Consider the following 19,341-nt stretch of genomic DNA (forward strand, 5'->3'; position numbering starts at 1 on the left):
CGCAGTGTGCGTTGCGCGTTTCTACCCAAGGTAAATGCCAGCTGATCGTCTGTTTCCATTTGTGTTAATTTCAGATGTGAATATACTATTATTTTATGAAAAACAAATAGTGTTAATATATATTTGTCTTCAAGAATTGACTTTCAAAAAAATATTTTTTATTTTGTGTTTCTCACAAAACAGAATGTTATGTAAGTATCAGTTTTCAGTGAAATAGCATGTCTCAGAAGTCGTGAAAAATTTCACCATGTGGTATATAAGAACAATTCGATACGTACTTTTAAGTGTTAAAAGTGTGTTTATATTTAAGTTATACGCGAATATATGTGTGTGTTATAGGTTAGTTCATAAGTGTTGACGAACGTCGAAAAGTGATACAATAATTGTTCTTTGTTTGTGTAATTAATTATCCAAATATGTGAATAAATTTCAGAAAAACTGTGTGAACAAGTGGAAGTTATTTTTTTTTATTTTACAATTTTTTTGAAAGTCAATGAAATTCTTAAGCAAGGTTATTTTTAGAAATTTTCATTGACTGCTTTTGAAACTCTCATGCAAAAGTACAAGACTGTTTTCAGTATTTTGTGTCGTATCCTAAAGTCAAGTATCGAGTCAATGAAAATTTCACGTATTTTTTTTCCGTGTAGCTAGTTCTTACGAACAATAGAAAAAATTGAGCTGATGTATGTAAAATATCTTACTAGGAGGAGGGGGGGGGGGGGGGGGGAAGGTTAAATTTTCAAAAAATATTTTACGTAATTTATGGACGGCCCCATTGACAAAGTTGTATCAACTACACCTGTGACTTATAAGATCAATAATTACTATAGGACCAACCAATAAGTAAAATATCCTGGTACATATCTTGTAGAAAAAGTTGTCAAGTCTCGTGGAAATAAAATTTTGATTAAGTGGTTAGACTTTAATTATTATCAAAACAGTTGGATAGATAAGACAAATTATTAATGAATCAACTAACAATTATTATTGTTGACTATTGAAAACTACTTAAATTGTATTATAATGTATATTTTATAAGGATTTTATAGAGAGGAACTTCTTAAAGTAAAATATTCTGATACATACATTCTATAGCAATAGTTCTTAAGACTCGTGGTATTAAAATATTTGTCAAGTGGTTAGGCTTCGATAATTCTCATAATAGTTGGATATATAAGACAAATCAATAATGAATTAATAATGTTTCATTATTTTATTAACAGTCAATCATTAATGAATCAACAATGAATCATAAATAAATCAAGTATGAATCAATAATGAATTAATGTTAACTACAAAAAAGACTAGTTAATTTGAATTATAGTGTATATTTTGTAAGAATGCTATAAAGAGGAACAGTTTAAAGTAAAATATTCTAAAGTACATATATCTTGTAGAAAAAGTTGTCAATTCTCGTGAGACTAAAATATTAATCAATCGCTTAGGCTTTGAAAATTCTCCTATTAGTAGGATATTTGTATAAGACAAATCATTAATGATTCAATAATGAATTATTAATAAAATCATTAATTAATCAATAAAGAATCAACTATCAATCATAAATAAATCAACTTCAAAACATTAATAAATCAACAATGAATTAATGTTAAATATTAAAAAGCTACCTATAGTGAATTATAATGTATATATTTTATAAAAAATCTATAAAAAGGAACTTCTTAAAGTAAAATATCCTGATGTATTTTATAATACAAATCAATAATGATCAATAATGATCATTAATAAATCAGTCATAAATCATTAATGAATCAACTAACTAATTAAGCAAGCCAACGATTTGTCAAAAAAAAAGCAAAAGGAGTCTTTGTCTTAGTCAAAGTGATAGTCAAAGTCTTAGTAAAGTTAACGTTCAAGTCTTATTCCAAGTCTTAATCAACGTCTTAGTCTAAGTCTCGGTCAAAGTATTGGTCACAGTTCAAGTCTTAGTCATGATCAAAGTCTAAGTCAAAGTCTTAGCCATGGTGAAAGTCAAAGCCTTAGTCAAATTCTTGGTCAAAGTCTCGTCCAAAGTCCTAGTCTTAGTCCAAGTCAAAGTTTCAGTCTTTGACTTTGACCATAGTTAGTCTTAGACTTAGATTTACTTTGATTTTCTTTGATAAATCGTTGACTTGGTTTAGATTTTAAATAAAATTTCATTCGTAATTAAAAATAACAGTAAAATGAATTATTTTTTATCCATTCTGGTGTTATTTTTAATACCTCACGATTTACTGTGTAAGGATTCCTATTCAATTCAACATGCTCCTTTTGTCAATACCACGAATCCAATCTTGTCAAAGTATAACTCTCCTAGTTAAGTCAACTAGTATAATTAGTCATTTTGAAAGTTTTCTTAGTTGTGCATGCGCATGTTTCTGCTTTAGCGGTATTTGGCTCTGTGAATCGTGAATTTACGTGAATCGTGGAATTTTTTTATGCATATAGAATGGGTTTTCTATGTCTTCCACGTTTTAAAATGAAGCTATTACATTGTATATCACTAATATAATGTAATTATAAGTAGTCAATTATTTCAGACATTTTAGATTTAGTTCCAGTCTAAAATTAATTTCATACAAGCGGTATCAACATTTTTTAGTATTCTAATTAGTTTTGTTAAAACGTACTTTACCATTGCAATATGTAATGCATGGATTTGGATGCATTTACATTAAGTTCTTGACAAGCAAGTAAAATGGTGTATATTTAATTATTCATTTCTTGTTAAGTCATTAACGATTCTTTAATAATTCATTATTGATTCATGGTTAACATATTAATGATTCATTATTGATTCATTAATGCTTCATTATTGATTCATTGTTGATTCATTGTTTATTCATTAATGATTCATTGTTGATTCATTAATGATTCATTATTGATTCATTGTTGATTCATTGTTGATTCATTAATGATTCATTATTGACTCATTAATGATTCATTATTGATTCATGGTTAACTTATTAATGATTCATTATTGATTCATTGTTTATTCATTAATGATTCATTAATGATTCATTATTGACTCATTAATGATTCATTATTGATTCATTATTGATTCATTAATGATTCATTGTTGACTCATTAATGATTCATTGTTGAATCATTAATGATTCATTATTGATTCATTGTTGATTCATTAATGATTCATTGTTGATTCATTAATGATTCATTGTTGATTCATTATTGATTCATTAATGATTCATTAATGATTCATTATTGATTCATTAATGATTCATTATTGATTCATTGTTGATTAATTATTGACTCATTAATGATTCATTATTCATTCATTGTTGATTCATTAATGATTCATTATTGATCCATTCATTCATTGTTGTTTTATTATTAATTTATAAATGATTCATTTTTGATTTATTAAGGGGTTACATCACTTTGACCCGACCAAAAAATACGCTTTTTCAACAATTTTTATTTAACAATAGAAATTTTTTTAAAAATTCCAGTGTTAGTTTGATGCAATCTTATAAGGTGTAAGCTTACGTTGACCTTATACTATACGCTGTGATTATTGTCATAAGATTACCGTAACCTTGCATGTAATCTTACGTTGACATTAAGGTGTCAATTTTTTTAAATATAATGATAAGAGTACAATATTAATTCCCCTTTAAATGTTTCCATCATCCAATTTTTTTAAGAGTTTTCTTTTTATAATATATTTTTCAGATTTTTGAAAAATGTATTTTTATATATTTTATATATAATATTTCGATGTACTTTTCAAACATATTACAACTTGTTTAAGTGAATATTATTTAAATATTATGTAAAATTCATTTGTTTTCTATTTATATTAACCTTCTTGTTTCACAAAATTGCTGGTGTATGGCTGATTCATTAAGGATCCATTATTAATTCATTATTGACTTATTAATGATTCATTATTGATTCATTAAAGATTCATTATTGATTCATTAATGATACATAGTTGATTCAATAATGATTCCTAGATGATTCAATAATGATTTATAATTGATTAATTATAGTAATTCATTGTTGATTCATTAATGATTTATATCATTAGTAAATCGCAATAATGAGTCATAAATCATGAATGAATCAACAATGAATCATTAATGTATCATTAATGAATCAATAATGAATCATTAATGCATAATTAATGGATCAAATTTAAATCAACAAGAATCATTAATAAATCAATAATGGATCATTAATGAATCAATAAGCGATGATTAATAAATCAATTAGCGATCATTAATAAATAAACTAGGAATCAACATGAATCAGTAATGAATCAATAATGCATCATTAATGAATCAGATATAAATCATTAATGAATCAACAATGAATTACTATAATTAATCAATTATAAATCATTATTGAATCATCTAGGAATCATTATTGAATCAACTATGTATCATTAATGAATCAATAATGAATCTTTAATGAATCAATAATGAATCATTAATAAGTCAATAATGAATTAATAATGGATCCTTAATGAATCAGCCATACACCAGCAATTTTGTGAAACAAGAAGGTTAATATAAATAGAAAACAAATGAATTTTACATAATATTTAAATAATATTCACTTAAACAAGTTGTAATATGTTTGAAAAGTACATCGAAATATTATATATAAAATATATAAAAATACATTTTTCAAAAATCTGAAAAATATATTATAAAAAGAAAACTCTTAAAAAAATTGGATGATGGAAACATTTAAAGGGGAATTAATATTGTACTCTTATCATTATATTTAAAAAAATTGACACCTTAATGTCAACGTAAGATTACATGCAAGGTTACGGTAATCTTATGACAATAATCACAGCGTATAGTATAAGGTCAACGTAAGCTTACACCTTATAAGATTGCATCAAACTAACACTGGAATTTTTAAAAAAATTTCTATTGTTAAATAAAAATTGTTGAAAAAGCGTATTTTTTGGTCGGGTCAAAGTGATGTAACCCCTTAATAAATCAAAAATGAATCATTTATAAATTAATAATAAAACAACAATGAATGAATGGATCAATAATGAATCATTAATGAATCAACAATGAATGAATAATGAATCATTAATGAGTCAATAATTAATCAACAATGAATCAATAATGAATCATTAATGAATCAATAATGAATCATTAATGAATCATTAATGAATCAATAATGAATCAACAATGAATCATTAATGAATCAACAATGAATCATTAATGAATCAACAATGAATCAATAATGAATCATTAATGATTCAACAATGAATCATTAATGAGTCAACAATGAATCATTAATGAATCAATAATGAATCAATAATGAATCATTAATGAGTCAATAATGAATCATTAATGAATCATTAATGAATAAACAATGAATCAATAATGAATCATTAATAAGTTAACCATGAATCAATAATGAATCATTAATGAGTCAATAATGAATCATTAATGAATCAACAATGAATCAACAATGAATCAATAATGAATCATTAATGAATCAACAATGAATCATTAATGAATAAACAATGAATCAACAATGAATCAATAATGAAGCATTAATGAATCAATAATGAATCATTAATATGTTAACCATGAATCAATAATGAATTATTAAAGAATCGTTAATGACTTAACAAGAAATGAATAATTAAATATACACCATTTTACTTGCTTGTCAAGAACTTAATGTAAATGCATCCAAATCCATGCATTACATATTGCAATGGTAAAGTACGTTTTAACAAAACTAATTAGAATACTAAAAAATGTTGATACCGCTTGTATGAAATTAATTTTAGACTGGAACTAAATCTAAAATGTCTGAAATAATTGACTACTTATAATTACATTATATTAGTGATATACAATGTAATAGCTTCATTTTAAAACGTGGAAGACATAGAAAACCCATTCTATATGCATAAAAAAATTCCACGATTCACGTAAATTCACGATTCACAGAGCCAAATACCGCTAAAGCAGAAACATGCGCATGCACAACTAAGAAAACTTTCAAAATGACTAATTATACTAGTTGACTTAACTAGGAGAGTTATACTTTGACAAGATTGGATTCGTGGTATTGACAAAAGGAGCATGTTGAATTGAATAGGAATCCTTACACAGTAAATCGTGAGGTATTAAAAATAACACCAGAATGGATAAAAAATAATTCATTTTACTGTTATTTTTAATTACGAATGAAATTTTATTTAAAATCTAAACCAAGTCAACGATTTATCAAAGAAAATCAAAGTAAATCTAAGTCTAAGACTAACTATGGTCAAAGTCAAAGACTGAAACTTTGACTTGGACTAAGACTAGGACTTTGGACGAGACTTTGACCAAGAATTTGACTAAGGCTTTGACTTTCACCATGGCTAAGACTTTGACTTAGACTTTGATCATGACTAAGACTTGAACTGTGACCAATACTTTGACCGAGACTTAGACTAAGACGTTGATTAAGACTTGGAATAAGACTTGAACGTTAACTTTACTAAGACTTTGACTATCACTTTGACTAAGACAAAGACTCCTTTTGCTTTTTTTTTGACAAATCGTTGGCTTGCTTAATTAGTTAGTTGATTCATTAATGATTTATGACTGATTTATTAATGATCATTATTGATCATTATTGATTTGTATTATAAAATACATCAGGATATTTTACTTTAAGAAGTTCCTTTTTATAGATTTTTTATAAAATATATACATTATAATTCACTATAGGTAGCTTTTTAATATTTAACATTAATTCATTGTTGATTTATTAATGTTTTGAAGTTGATTTATTTATGATTGATAGTTGATTCTTTATTGATTAATTAATGATTTTATTAATAATTCATTATTGAATCATTAATGATTTGTCTTATACAAATATCCTACTAATAGGAGAATTTTCAAAGCCTAAGCGATTGATTAATATTTTAGTCTCACGAGAATTGACAACTTTTTCTACAAGATATATGTACTTTAGAATATTTTACTTTAAACTGTTCCTCTTTATAGCATTCTTACAAAATATACACTATAATTCAAATTAACTAGTCTTTTTTGTAGTTAACATTAATTCATTATTGATTCATACTTGATTTATTTATGATTCATTGTTGATTCATTAATGATTGACTGTTAATAAAATAATGAAACATTATTAATTCATTATTGATTTGTCTTATATATCCAACTATTATGAGAATTATCGAAGCCTAACCACTTGACAAATATTTTAATACCACGAGTCTTAAGAACTATTGCTATAGAATGTATGTATCAGAATATTTTACTTTAAGAAGTTCCTCTCTATAAAATCCTTATAAAATATACATTATAATACAATTTAAGTAGTTTTCAATAGTCAACAATAATAATTGTTAGTTGATTCATTAATAATTTGTCTTATCTATCCAACTGTTTTGATAATAATTAAAGTCTAACCACTTAATCAAAATTTTATTTCCACGAGACTTGACAACTTTTTCTACAAGATATGTACCAGGATATTTTACTTATTGGTTGGTCCTATAGTAATTATTGATCTTATAAGTCACAGGTGTAGTTGATACAACTTTGTCAATGGGGCCGTCCATAAATTACGTAAAATATTTTTTGAAAATTTAACCTTCCCCCCCCCCCCCCCCTCCTCCTAGTAAGATATTTTACATACATCAGCTCAATTTTTTCTATTGTTCGTAAGAACTAGCTACACGGAAAAAAAATACGTGAAATTTTCATTGACTCGATACTTGACTTTAGGATACGACACAAAATACTGAAAACAGTCTTGTACTTTTGCATGAGAGTTTCAAAAGCAGTCAATGAAAATTTCTAAAAATAACCTTGCTTAAGAATTTCATTGACTTTCAAAAAAATTGTAAAATAAAAAAAAATAACTTCCACTTGTTCACACAGTTTTTCTGAAATTTATTCACATATTTGGATAATTAATTACACAAACAAAGAACAATTATTGTATCACTTTTCGACGTTCGTCAACACTTATGAACTAACCTATAACACACACATATATTCGCGTATAACTTAAATATAAACACACTTTTAACACTTAAAAGTACGTATCGAATTGTTCTTATATACCACATGGTGAAATTTTTCACGACTTCTGAGACATGCTATTTCACTGAAAACTGATACTTACATAACATTCTGTTTTGTGAGAAACACAAAATAAAAAATATTTTTTTGAAAGTCAATTCTTGAAGACAAATATATATTAACACTATTTGTTTTTCATAAAATAATAGTATATTCACATCTGAAATTAACACAAATGGAAACAGACGATCAGCTGGCATTTACCTTGGGTAGAAACGCGCAACGCACACTGCGCATGCTCTACAGAATTTTCAAGCGCAGTCAACTAATCTTTCACGTACTTTATAAAACTGAACAAATGACTTTTCGTTAAAATTTAAAAAACACTGTTGCCCATACTAGTACTAGAATAACTCTAGGACTTTTCTATATTTTCTAATAAAAAGTATATGATACAGCCTTGTATTTTGTGTCCTATCCAAAAGTCAAGCACTTTCAAGGAAGGATTCACGTACTTTTTTTCCGTGTAGACCCTCCCCCATAAATGTTTTAATTAATTTATGGACGACCCCAATGGTGAATGTTTTAGTTAATGTTTTATTTGATGACTCGTACTTTATCATGATTTTTTTAACTTTGGTATTCACTGCGGTACTTTTTTTAATTTTAAAAAACGTACTTTTAATGTGTCAACAACTTCTAAATTTACACCTTCACTCTTAAGTGTTCTATTAAATCGTTCAACAACTGACATTTTTTAGATTCCTGCATGCTGATTAAAAGTAATTTTATTCATTTTCGTTTCTGATTCAAATTGTTAATTGTAAGATTATTTTCTTTTCATTATCTGAATGCAGGTATTTTGGAATACATTTATTTACTAAATATTACATTGCATCAGCAACATCTTTTCCATTTTTATTCTCTACAGGAACAGCCCAAAAATATTTGGAAAAAATATCTATTTATTTTAAAATAAGATATCATTTCTACTAAATCTACTAAAATCTACTAAATCTACAATACCAAGCATTTTTACTCGACATCGATAAGTTTTTCAACCTAATGTATGGAGTTTATTCACTACTATTAACATTTCATCATTCATTTTCAATAATAGTTGGATATTTAAGACAGATCATTAATGAAAAAACAGTAAATAATTAATAAATCAACACTGAAGCATTAATAAATCAACAATTAGTCATTAATGAATCAACAATGAATCATTAATGAATCAAGAATGAATCATAAAAAATCAACTATGAACCATTAATAAATCAACTATGAATAATTAATGAATCAACAATTAATTATAAATAAATCAACTATAAGTCATTAATAAATCAACAATTAATTAACAATGAGTCATTAATGAATCATAAAAAATCAGCTATGAATCATTAATGAATCAACAATGTGTCATTAGTGAATCAACTATGGGACCGTCCATAAACCACGTAGCCCCATTTTTGGGGAATTTTGACCCCCCCCCTCCCCCCATGTAGTACGCTATTACATGTATTAGCGCCATTTTTTCCTCTTGTCGTAGTCAATTGCTTGACCCCCCCCCCCTCCCCCTCAAGAGGCTACGTGGTTTATGGATGGCCCCTATGAATTAACAATGAATCAATAATGAATTATAAATAAATCAACTATCAATCATTAATTTATTAACAATGAGACATTAATGAATCATCAATGGATCATAAATAAATCAAGTATGAATCATTAAGGAATCAACAATGAATTAACAATGAGTCATTAATGAACCAATAATGAACTGAAATATTTGTCAATTGGTTAGGAAGCGTTCCCAAATGATGTCATGTAGTTTTTTTTTTGAGATTCACCCCCTCCCACCTCTACTACAATTTCGCGCAATTTTAGATGAGAAAAATATATTATTTTTCGTTTAGTAGAGACCCACTTATTAGTTTGAACTGTATTAATAGTGGATACGTTCATACGATTAAGTAACATAAAAACATCATTTTACCCTTTTTGAAATGAAAAGTCTTTCAACGTATATTCGTCCATGATCTGGTGTATCTGAGGGAAGTTTAGCTCAGATTCTGCATTGCGCATGTTTCAGATTCTGTACCTAACCTTCCGCGCAACATTGGTCCCACGGTTTTAAAGACTTCTCGTTCTGGTGTACAGAATTACAGAAACTAAACTTTTAACACATATACGAAAGTTTTAGCACATATGCTGTTCTATTTTATCTCAGCATCTGAATAAAATCAGGGAACAATATCTAACCCTCATTTCACGCGGCTGCTGTATCTGAGTTCAGATGCTGTGCTAAACTTCTCTCAGTGTAATTTTGACTATTAATTTTTCTCTGTGTATTTATATAGACAAGACAAATCATTAACTAATAAATTATTATTATTCAAAAAATTAATAAGAAATTAATCAATAATGAATCTTTAAAGAATTATTTAACCGTAAACCATTAATGAATCAATAATAAATCATTAATTAATCACCGATGAATCATTAACGAATCAACAATGAGTCATTAATGCATCAACTATGATTCAACAATGAATTAATATCAACTGATAAAAAACTACTTACATTTAATTGTAATGTATATTTTATAATGATTATATAATAAGAAAGCTCTTAAAGTAAAATATCCTGATATGTACTTGTCTTGAAGAAAAAAATTTTCAAGACTCGTTAAAATAAAATATTTGGATAGATAAGACAAATCATTAATGAATTAATAATTAATTAAAAAGAGACAGGTGTGAATATCTGAAATCTATTTCAGGTGTTGTACACGGAAATAAAATTTTAACTGGAACTGCAATAAGGTGAAAGTCTTAACTGAAATAACTAAAACTTTCGTTAATATAGTGAAATTTATGGTTGTTCCAGGTAAATTTCTTTGTCGTGTGTACATATACCCAATATACAGATTCACACATCACAAATTGCACTAACACATGTGTAAAATATAACACAGATGAGGGTCGAAACATGTCGAAAAAACAGTTCCCTACTCTGACGGTTGAATTAAAATGTAGGGTAGGAATCTGCATTTCAATCAACTGTTAATGATGGAATCTGCAATACCGACTGTGGGTTGGCATTGAATTCCAGATATTTATACCCAACTCACGGATTCACACATAGCAAATTGCACTAGTAAAAAGGGTTAGGCTAGAAATTAGGGTTAGGTAGAAATTTAACAATTTCAAATATACGCGCCATAACCGACTGCAGCGCTAGTGGCGGCCTCGCGAACTAATTTCAAAAACGCGCGCCATTCACCGACTGCAGCGCCAGTGGCGCCTCTAGCGGCAGCCTTGAGAACTATCGCGTAGAACTCACTTTGTTTATCTACTCAGTACCTATGGTAAAGTGACAGCCCCATTTTGGTAGCTCATTTCACCCACAGAGACTGCTGCTTTCCTACTGTGGGGCGTCAGAGCTCTCTTGTGGGGCATCAGAGCTCTCTTTAGAGAGAAAGCAGAAAACCTTTTCTGTGGGAGGCGAGTGAGAGACGTCTGCTCGCCCAAAAACTTTTCCGTGTATATTCTGTAAAATATAATAAATATAATTCAAAAATTAATTATCAAATCAGTAAATTATTATAAATTTTTTTTAAATTGTGAAATATAGTATAATGTTTGTCTTCTACAGAAAATAAGTTAATAATAAAATAATTAAATAAATAATAAAAGCCAATTTTTCATTGCAAATTGAATTTAGAAAGTATTTTTGTAAGTTTTTAAAAAAATTTTAAAACAAGCTATCTATTGGTTCAAACAAATGAAATAGAACTGAAGTTTGCTGAAAAACAATCGATTATCGATATATGCAGCAATATTCACACCATTCATACATTCGCAAGTTTGCGGCGTCACTTGTTTTTCTTCTTCTCGATGTTCTGTTTTATTTTCTGTAATATTCTGATTGAAAAGTTAATTTCTACCTTAATTTATGCATTAAATATGTTGAGTTTTTGTTGACGATTGTAATTTGATGAATAATTTTTATCGATAAGTGATATTTCAAGGTAAGTGAAACTGGTGCTAAATTCTAACCTAAAAATTGTCTTTACATTTTTCTGTTGATTATATATAATTACGATAATTACTGATACAAGATACAATTTTCATTGTATATTATAATTTTAAAAATCTACTTCCACGTTAATTAATGTTTTAAACAAGTTCGGTATTTATAGCAAAATATGATTCGATGAATAATTTTCATTGATGAATAAAGTTTCAAGGTCATTTAGGTGTAATGGATGTCAAATTCTAAACTAAAAATTATTGTTTGTCTCAATTTCCTATGCACCTATGCTGTTGCTTTTACTTAGTTTTTTATAATATTCTTTTATTTGTGCTAAATTAAAGTTTAATACTTTTCTGATTTTGAGCATTGCCGCCAATATTTTTGCCTTCTGCGCAACTTGAGAAAATAATCGATATATCGATTCGGTTATCGATTCATATCGATTTAAAGTACAAGTGACGAATAGAAAAGTTGTTTCCTCTTCATAAATCATAATTATGTTAATATTTTAATAAAAACGTTTATTTATACATTAATTTATGCTTTAAATATATTTAATACTTATTGGCGATTGTAATTTGATGAATAATTTTAATGATTTTCATCGATTAATGTCATTTTAAGGTAGGTAAAACTGGTGCTCAATTCTAACCTAAAAAATCCTTTTGATATTCTCTATTTCTCTTGCTCTCTTGTTTTGCAATCATTGCAACATTTTCTTAAGGGGATCCCACTTATCGACATTGCAGATCTAAAATGATTAAAAATCTGCAACGACCGTTTCTTGGAAAATATAAGATATTATTACCTATAAATTTGGAAAACTCATTTTTTATCATGAATACACTGGATGAGTATTTTATTTGTTGTAATTATTTGAAAAAAATTATCGTTAGAAAGTTAAATATGGGCAGTTTCCCTGTAACACATCTTTGACTACTAGCTCAAACTGCAACGACCATTTCTCGAAAACAACGAAACAAAATAATTTTTCCATTTGGGAAATTTAATTTTGTAGGAAAATACGGAGGATGAGACTCATTTGCCATTCAGGAATAAATAAAAACTTTATTTTTTGTAAAGTGTATATGTGACAGCTGTTCGGTGGCACTTGATATTTAATTTACTAGCATTAACTTTTCTTATCAATTTGAACAAAATAAATGTCTCTCATTGTGTGTCTTTCATCACTAATGAATTTTTACTCGAAAAGAAAACATTATATTTTATTGTTGCTAATTTAAAGCTAAAAATAATCAAAATTGGTCAGTTTTGGAACCTTTGGCGCCATCTCTTGGTTCTATGAACTACTAAAAGCTGTCATATGTGTTCTTCTTGTTGTAAATTGCTATACAAAACAGTTTACATAAATTAAAGTTTTTTATTGTTGTTTTCATATGTAATGAATCTTATTATGTGTATTTTTTATTAAAATTAACTTTGTTAAATGGAAAAATTATTTTGTTTTGTTGTTTTCAAGAAAAGGTCGTTGCAGTTTGGGCTCTTGGAAACTGACCATATTTAATTTTCTAACAATATATTTTTTTTTAAAAATTATAACAAATAAAATACTCATCCTATGTATTTATAATAAAAAATGACTTTCACAAATTTATAGGTCATAATTCCTTATATTTTTCAAGAAACGGTCGTTGCAGATTTTTAACCATTTTTGATCTGCATTGTCGGTATGTGGAATCCCCTTAATCGTCCCTAAAATTTTGACGAATTTAATATTTCCTCAGTAAGTAAACACTGAAAAAAATTATATTTGTTGTAATAAATGACAGGAAATTTTTTTCTTGACCAGGAATTTTTAATTTTTTTAAAAATAAAAACACTGGCTATTTTGTGAGAAAAAATAGAAATATTATTTGCTTATATTCAACTAAAGAGAATGAATGTTCTTTTATAAAAACGATTTATTTTGTTAAAAATATTTAAAATACATATTCAGGATTGTCACATGTCAGGAACATAAGGGAATTCAGGGAAAAGTCAGGGAATTTTATCAAAAGTACTGGAAAAATATTCAATTATTCTGGAATTCATAAGAAAATTTTAGAATTTTATTGATCAACGCAACAACCTTTAATCAAAAGAAAATATTCAATTTAATTAAAAATTTTTTTTATTTCTACCAATAATTAAACTTTACAGATTTGAAATTGAATTTATTTTTATTATTCTAAATAATTTTGCTAATAATTTTATTTAAAAATACAAAAAATAAGTGAATTTTATAAAAGTTGTGCTTTTTTCATTTTTATAAATAATATACGAATAACTAGAAAAACTGGCTAACTCATTATAATTGTGTATTTTTATTTTATTATGTAATTATGTATTTTATTATAATTATGAAAATTACAAAAATTTTTATTTTCAAAAATCATCTTTAATATTCGAATAATTTCAGAGACAAAATTTTTAAAAATTCAACTTTAATAAAATTTTTTAAACAATTCAATTATTTTCAAAAAATGTTATAAAATTCTTCACACAAAAATTAATTATTTTCAATAAAATTTTGATTAAATTCGTTGAAAAAATTTGTAAGAATTCAATTATTTTCAGAGGTACGTATAAATAAAATTCTTTACAAGAATTAAATTATTTTCAATATAATTTTAATAAAATTTCTTGAAAGAATTCAATTATAAAACTTTAATTATTTACAATATAATTTAAATTGTAATCCTCAAAAGAATTTAATTTTTTTTGACAAAATTTCCATAAAATTCTTCAAAACAATTAAATTATTATTATTATTATTTTTTATTATAATTAATTAATTATAATTATATAACAAATTAAATTAATAAATTTTCAAAAAATTTAATAGAATTCTAAGTAAAAATAGTGAAAAATGAATAAATTTATTAATTTTTTTTTGTCAATAATATTATCACAAAACTTATTCTCTAAATTTGAATTAGTAAATATTTGAACTAATTAGAACAAAAGTTATACGAAATTTCTAGAAATTAATTTTTTAATTCTAAATAGAACGAGACATTGAAATAAATAAGATTCTGTTTTTCTTAGAAAATAAATTTTTAAAAAACCGTATTTTGCATTAATATCGATTTGTTTTTCTACAATAATTTATAAGTAATTTTTTTATATTTTATAGAATGTTAAATTAATATTATTAATATAGATTGAATTTCAAAAAGTTTCAAATTAAAGTTTTAGAAAAGTTGCATTTTAAAAAATTTTAATTAAAAATTCAGTATAAGTTAGTTTTTTGAAACATTTTTTTTTATTTGAAATATTTTAGTTTTATGTGAACTTTTTTTTAAAAATAATTGAATTTTTAAGGAACTTTCTCAAAAAATAAAAAAAAAATAATAGAATTAGAGTAGAATTTTAGTTAAAATTTCTAGAAAATAGTTGAATTGAAATAATGAAAATAATTTTTGAGATTTTTTTTATGACCAGGAAAAATAATTCATGACCGGAAATTTTTATTTGCGAAAAAAGCGGTCACCCTGAATATTAGGTGGAAGGAGAAATAAAAGAAATTAAGACTTTTTCGAAACGAAATTTATTGGTCGCTAATGAATTTTGTGTTTAACAAGAAATGCTTTGACAACTATATATAAATAAATATTATACTATACACTACATACGTCAATAAATAAATATATTGATATTTAATAAATAAATAAATAATTTGATTAATTAGAAAAAAGGTAAAAAAAGGAAAATTAAAAAAGAACAAGCAGTGGTATGGTACAAATATCTACAGTGAATATTAAACTATTATTCGATTAGATTATTCACACACATCATCTAAAAACGAGTTTTTCCTCCACTGCGAGAAAAATTTTCTTATACAGAAAATATCGTACTTTCTGTCCTATCAATTCTATAATAACATCGATGTATCTGGAGTAGTACGTACATTATTTTTCAGAACATTGACGCGAATTTTCAAAAGTGATTTTCCAGAATTCTGTAGCGATGAATAAATACATTTCATCAATTATTATTAATTCGTGAACCAATTATGTCAGTCGACTCATTTTTTTAATCCTTTAATAATTTTTCTTTCTCTTTTTTTTGTTTTTGTTAATAAATGGAATAGATCAATGATTTTATATTGAGTCACATTTTATATTTTTAAAAAGAGATTGACTACGGTTTTAAAGTGATGACAATTCTAGTTTTAGAGAATTATAGAAAACTGCTTCGTCTATCTTCTTTATATTGATGGTTAAGCTCAAAAAAAATAATCGCATTTACAAAAAAGAAAAATTAAAAAATAGTAAAGAGCGGTGAATGTTACGAAAGAAAAATATTCAAAAATCGTCAGTTTGTAGAAAAAAAATCACATAGTATAATACTGCTTCGTTATTTCGCAAAATTGCAAAATATTTTCAAGAATGATGTTATTTTAATTGTAAGATTGCTTGTGTTTGGATATGTAACGAAAATTCCTTATTGTTTTTTTCTTTTTAAATTAATTGAAAAATCAGTTTTGGAAAACTTAAATTTCAAGATTCAATAGTTTTAAGCAGCAAAGAATCCGACGATTTTTTCGCAAAAAACGGAAAATCGTAGACGGAAAAGCGAAGCTGCCTGATTCTTTTTTTTGTTTTTTCTTTTTTGAAGAAGGGTTCCTTACAAGAGATGAACTTCATTCGTCTGCACCTGAAAAATAAGAAATTTATTATTAATAAACTTTATAGAAAAGAATAAATATATTAATCACTCCAAAGAAAAAGTACTTAAAAAGCAAAAAAATTTTAGGTTATGTTTGTATTTTTTGAAATAAAAATTCACAAAGGGGATCAGCTCACAATATAAACCACTGATGTTTAGGTCTTTATTACATCTAAAATAGTTAATAAAAACTGATTTTAATTTTATACAATTAAACGGAAACTTTTAATTAGGATGGAAAGTGGTCAAAATAACACAAAACATAACCTTAAAGTGATTTTTTTCTTAGGTAGTTTTCTTCGAAGTTCATTAAATATATTGAAAATTATTAAATATCAAAATTAAGAGATTGATAATAATAAGTAGTAAATTGTTATTATAAACTATTCTTTTTTTAAATCTTGTTAGCAACAAAAATGATTTTCAATCACATAAAAATTGTTGAAATTTTTTATTTTTTTGTAATTTATAGAGGTGTGCAAAAAGCTCGAAAAGCCGAGCCGAGCCGGGCCGCAATTTTTTCGAGTCGAGCCGAGCCGAGCCCGAGCCGGGCTCGATGTATCGGGTACCCGAAATTTTCGAGTACCCGAAACATTCGGGTACCCGAATTCACTCGAGTACTCGAATATTTCGGGTACTCGAATGAATTCGGGTAACCGAAATTTTCGAGTACTCGATTTAATTCGAGCTTTTAAATTAAAAAAATTTTTTTTTTGAAAAAAAAAATTTAATTAAAAATTAATGTAGAAAATTTTGGATTTTCTCAAGGGCTCGAATCAAATCGAGTACTCGAAAATTTCGAGTACCCGAAAGTTTCGGGTACCCGAAAAATTCGAGTACCCGAAATTATTCGAGCTTTTTATAAAGCTCGGCTCGGCCCGAGTTCGGCTCGAGCTCGAACTGAATAGGCTCGGCTCGGCTCGGCTCGAAAAATGAAAAGCTCGAAAATACCCGCTCGAGCTTCGGGTTTCGAGCTTTTTGCACACCTCTAGTAATTTATTTTTATATTTTCATTTTTATATTATATAATCAGCATATTCAAATGATATGTGCAAATGTTTCGCTAATACTGCAGTATTAACAAATTTATTAATCCCACAAAATGTCCTGTGATTATATATATATATGCAAGTGGCAAAATAATCTGAGCTATACTGTAGTCCTAATTTACAAAATGTATATTTGACTTTTTAATGAAAGATTTTCGTATTTGTCGTAGTTTCAATGAACAATTATTGTTTTTTCGCAAAAATTTTACATTTTGAATTTTTGAAAATTGACATCAAATTATTAATAATTCCTCAGTCTTTAAAATTACAAATTTTTTCGTAAAATGTAAACAAATATAAAATAACTTTTTCTTCTAAGAAAAATCCAAATTGCTTAGAATTTTTCACAAATTGTATTAATTTCAAAATAATTTTTACTAAATTCAAAGTATAATTTACTAATTTTTAATAAAATTTACTATACGGATATTATAAAATTTACTATGGAAATATCGATTTTTAATAGCAAAATTTACTATTTTTAATGACAATTTTTTAAAAAAAATTATTCAAATTTTCCTCGGACATTACAATTATTAAATATTCTTACTTTTAGAGTAAATTTTACTATTTTTGAAATCAATTTTTCCGATTTTTATAAAAATAATTGCCTTTGAAAATAGTAAAAGTTATTCTAAAAAAAAAAGTTTTTCCAAGTCCCAAATTAGTTTTACTAATTTTTTTTCTGAAATTTACTTCGTATGTCGTAAAATTCATATAATTTCAAAACAAAAGTAGTGTTGAAATAAAAATTTTGATTAAAAGTCTAAAGAATGTTACAGACTGCGGAAACTTAATTCAAAAATTTCCCTTTTTTTAAAACTGAATTCCCTTTTTGAAAAATAAAATCCCCTTTTTTACCCAATATGAAAAAAACATAAAAAAATCACTGTGATCCCTGTGATATATAAATTTTAATTATGATGAAGAAAACAGTTTTTTAGTTTTTAGAAACTCAAAAATATTTTTGCATCATTTTCTCAGAGTTTTTAAACTTAGAAATTTTAATTATGAAAAGTAACAAATATAAAGTAACTTTTACTATTTATAAAGTAAAACCCAAACTGTTTGCAATTTTTGTTAACTTGTCCAGTTCCCTTAAAAAATTTGTCTAAATTGAAAGTATCCCGTGTAGAAATGGTGGTCGGGTTCTAGTGGGGACCTCACCAGTTTACCCCATTTGAAAAAGGGCTCCAACTAGAGAAACTGGTGGGGTTCTAGTCGATTTTGTCACGCTCTAGTTGATAGGGCCCCGACTAGAAGTTCTAGTTCACTTCAACCGGTTTTAAAAATTATTATTTTTCAACTTAACTTATTTATAATTGAATTCTCCATTCATATTAACATTATTAATGATTGTTGCACACGAAAAATCTCGTGCCTATGAGGGTTCGAACCTTGGACCTTGGGGACACCAGACGGATACACATACCTCTCGGCCATGATAGGTTGGATGGACTTCCGCTTAAAGTACATCCCGTTTGGAAATTCCGCCATTTGTCCCTATCTCTAGTAGGGCTCTCGCTAGA

General features: G+C 26.3%; 1 protein-coding gene across 3 annotated transcripts in view; it reads right to left on the reverse strand.

The window, feature by feature from the left end:
• Positions 1 to 15,633: 15,633 nt before the first annotated feature.
• LOC122509243 (diuretic hormone 44) overlaps positions 15,634 to 19,341 on the reverse strand; it is a 69,858-nt gene continuing 66,150 nt past the window's right edge. For 2 of the 3 annotated variants that reach the window (XM_043623167.1, XM_043623168.1), the window contains exon 4: positions 15,635 to 16,751. In XM_043623167.1, the coding sequence (XP_043479102.1) occupies positions 16,722 to 16,751 (30 nt within the window). In that variant the 3' untranslated portion in view covers positions 15,635 to 16,721. Of the gene's footprint in view, positions 16,752 to 19,341 lie in introns of all 3 variants that reach the window. The other variant, XM_043623166.1, reaches the window with a different exon arrangement.

This window comes from Leptopilina heterotoma, unplaced genomic scaffold (assembly GCF_015476425.1).
Source record: "Leptopilina heterotoma isolate Lh14 unplaced genomic scaffold, ASM1547642v1 Lhet_6, whole genome shotgun sequence".
Taxonomy (NCBI): Eukaryota; Metazoa; Arthropoda; class Insecta; order Hymenoptera; family Figitidae; genus Leptopilina; species Leptopilina heterotoma.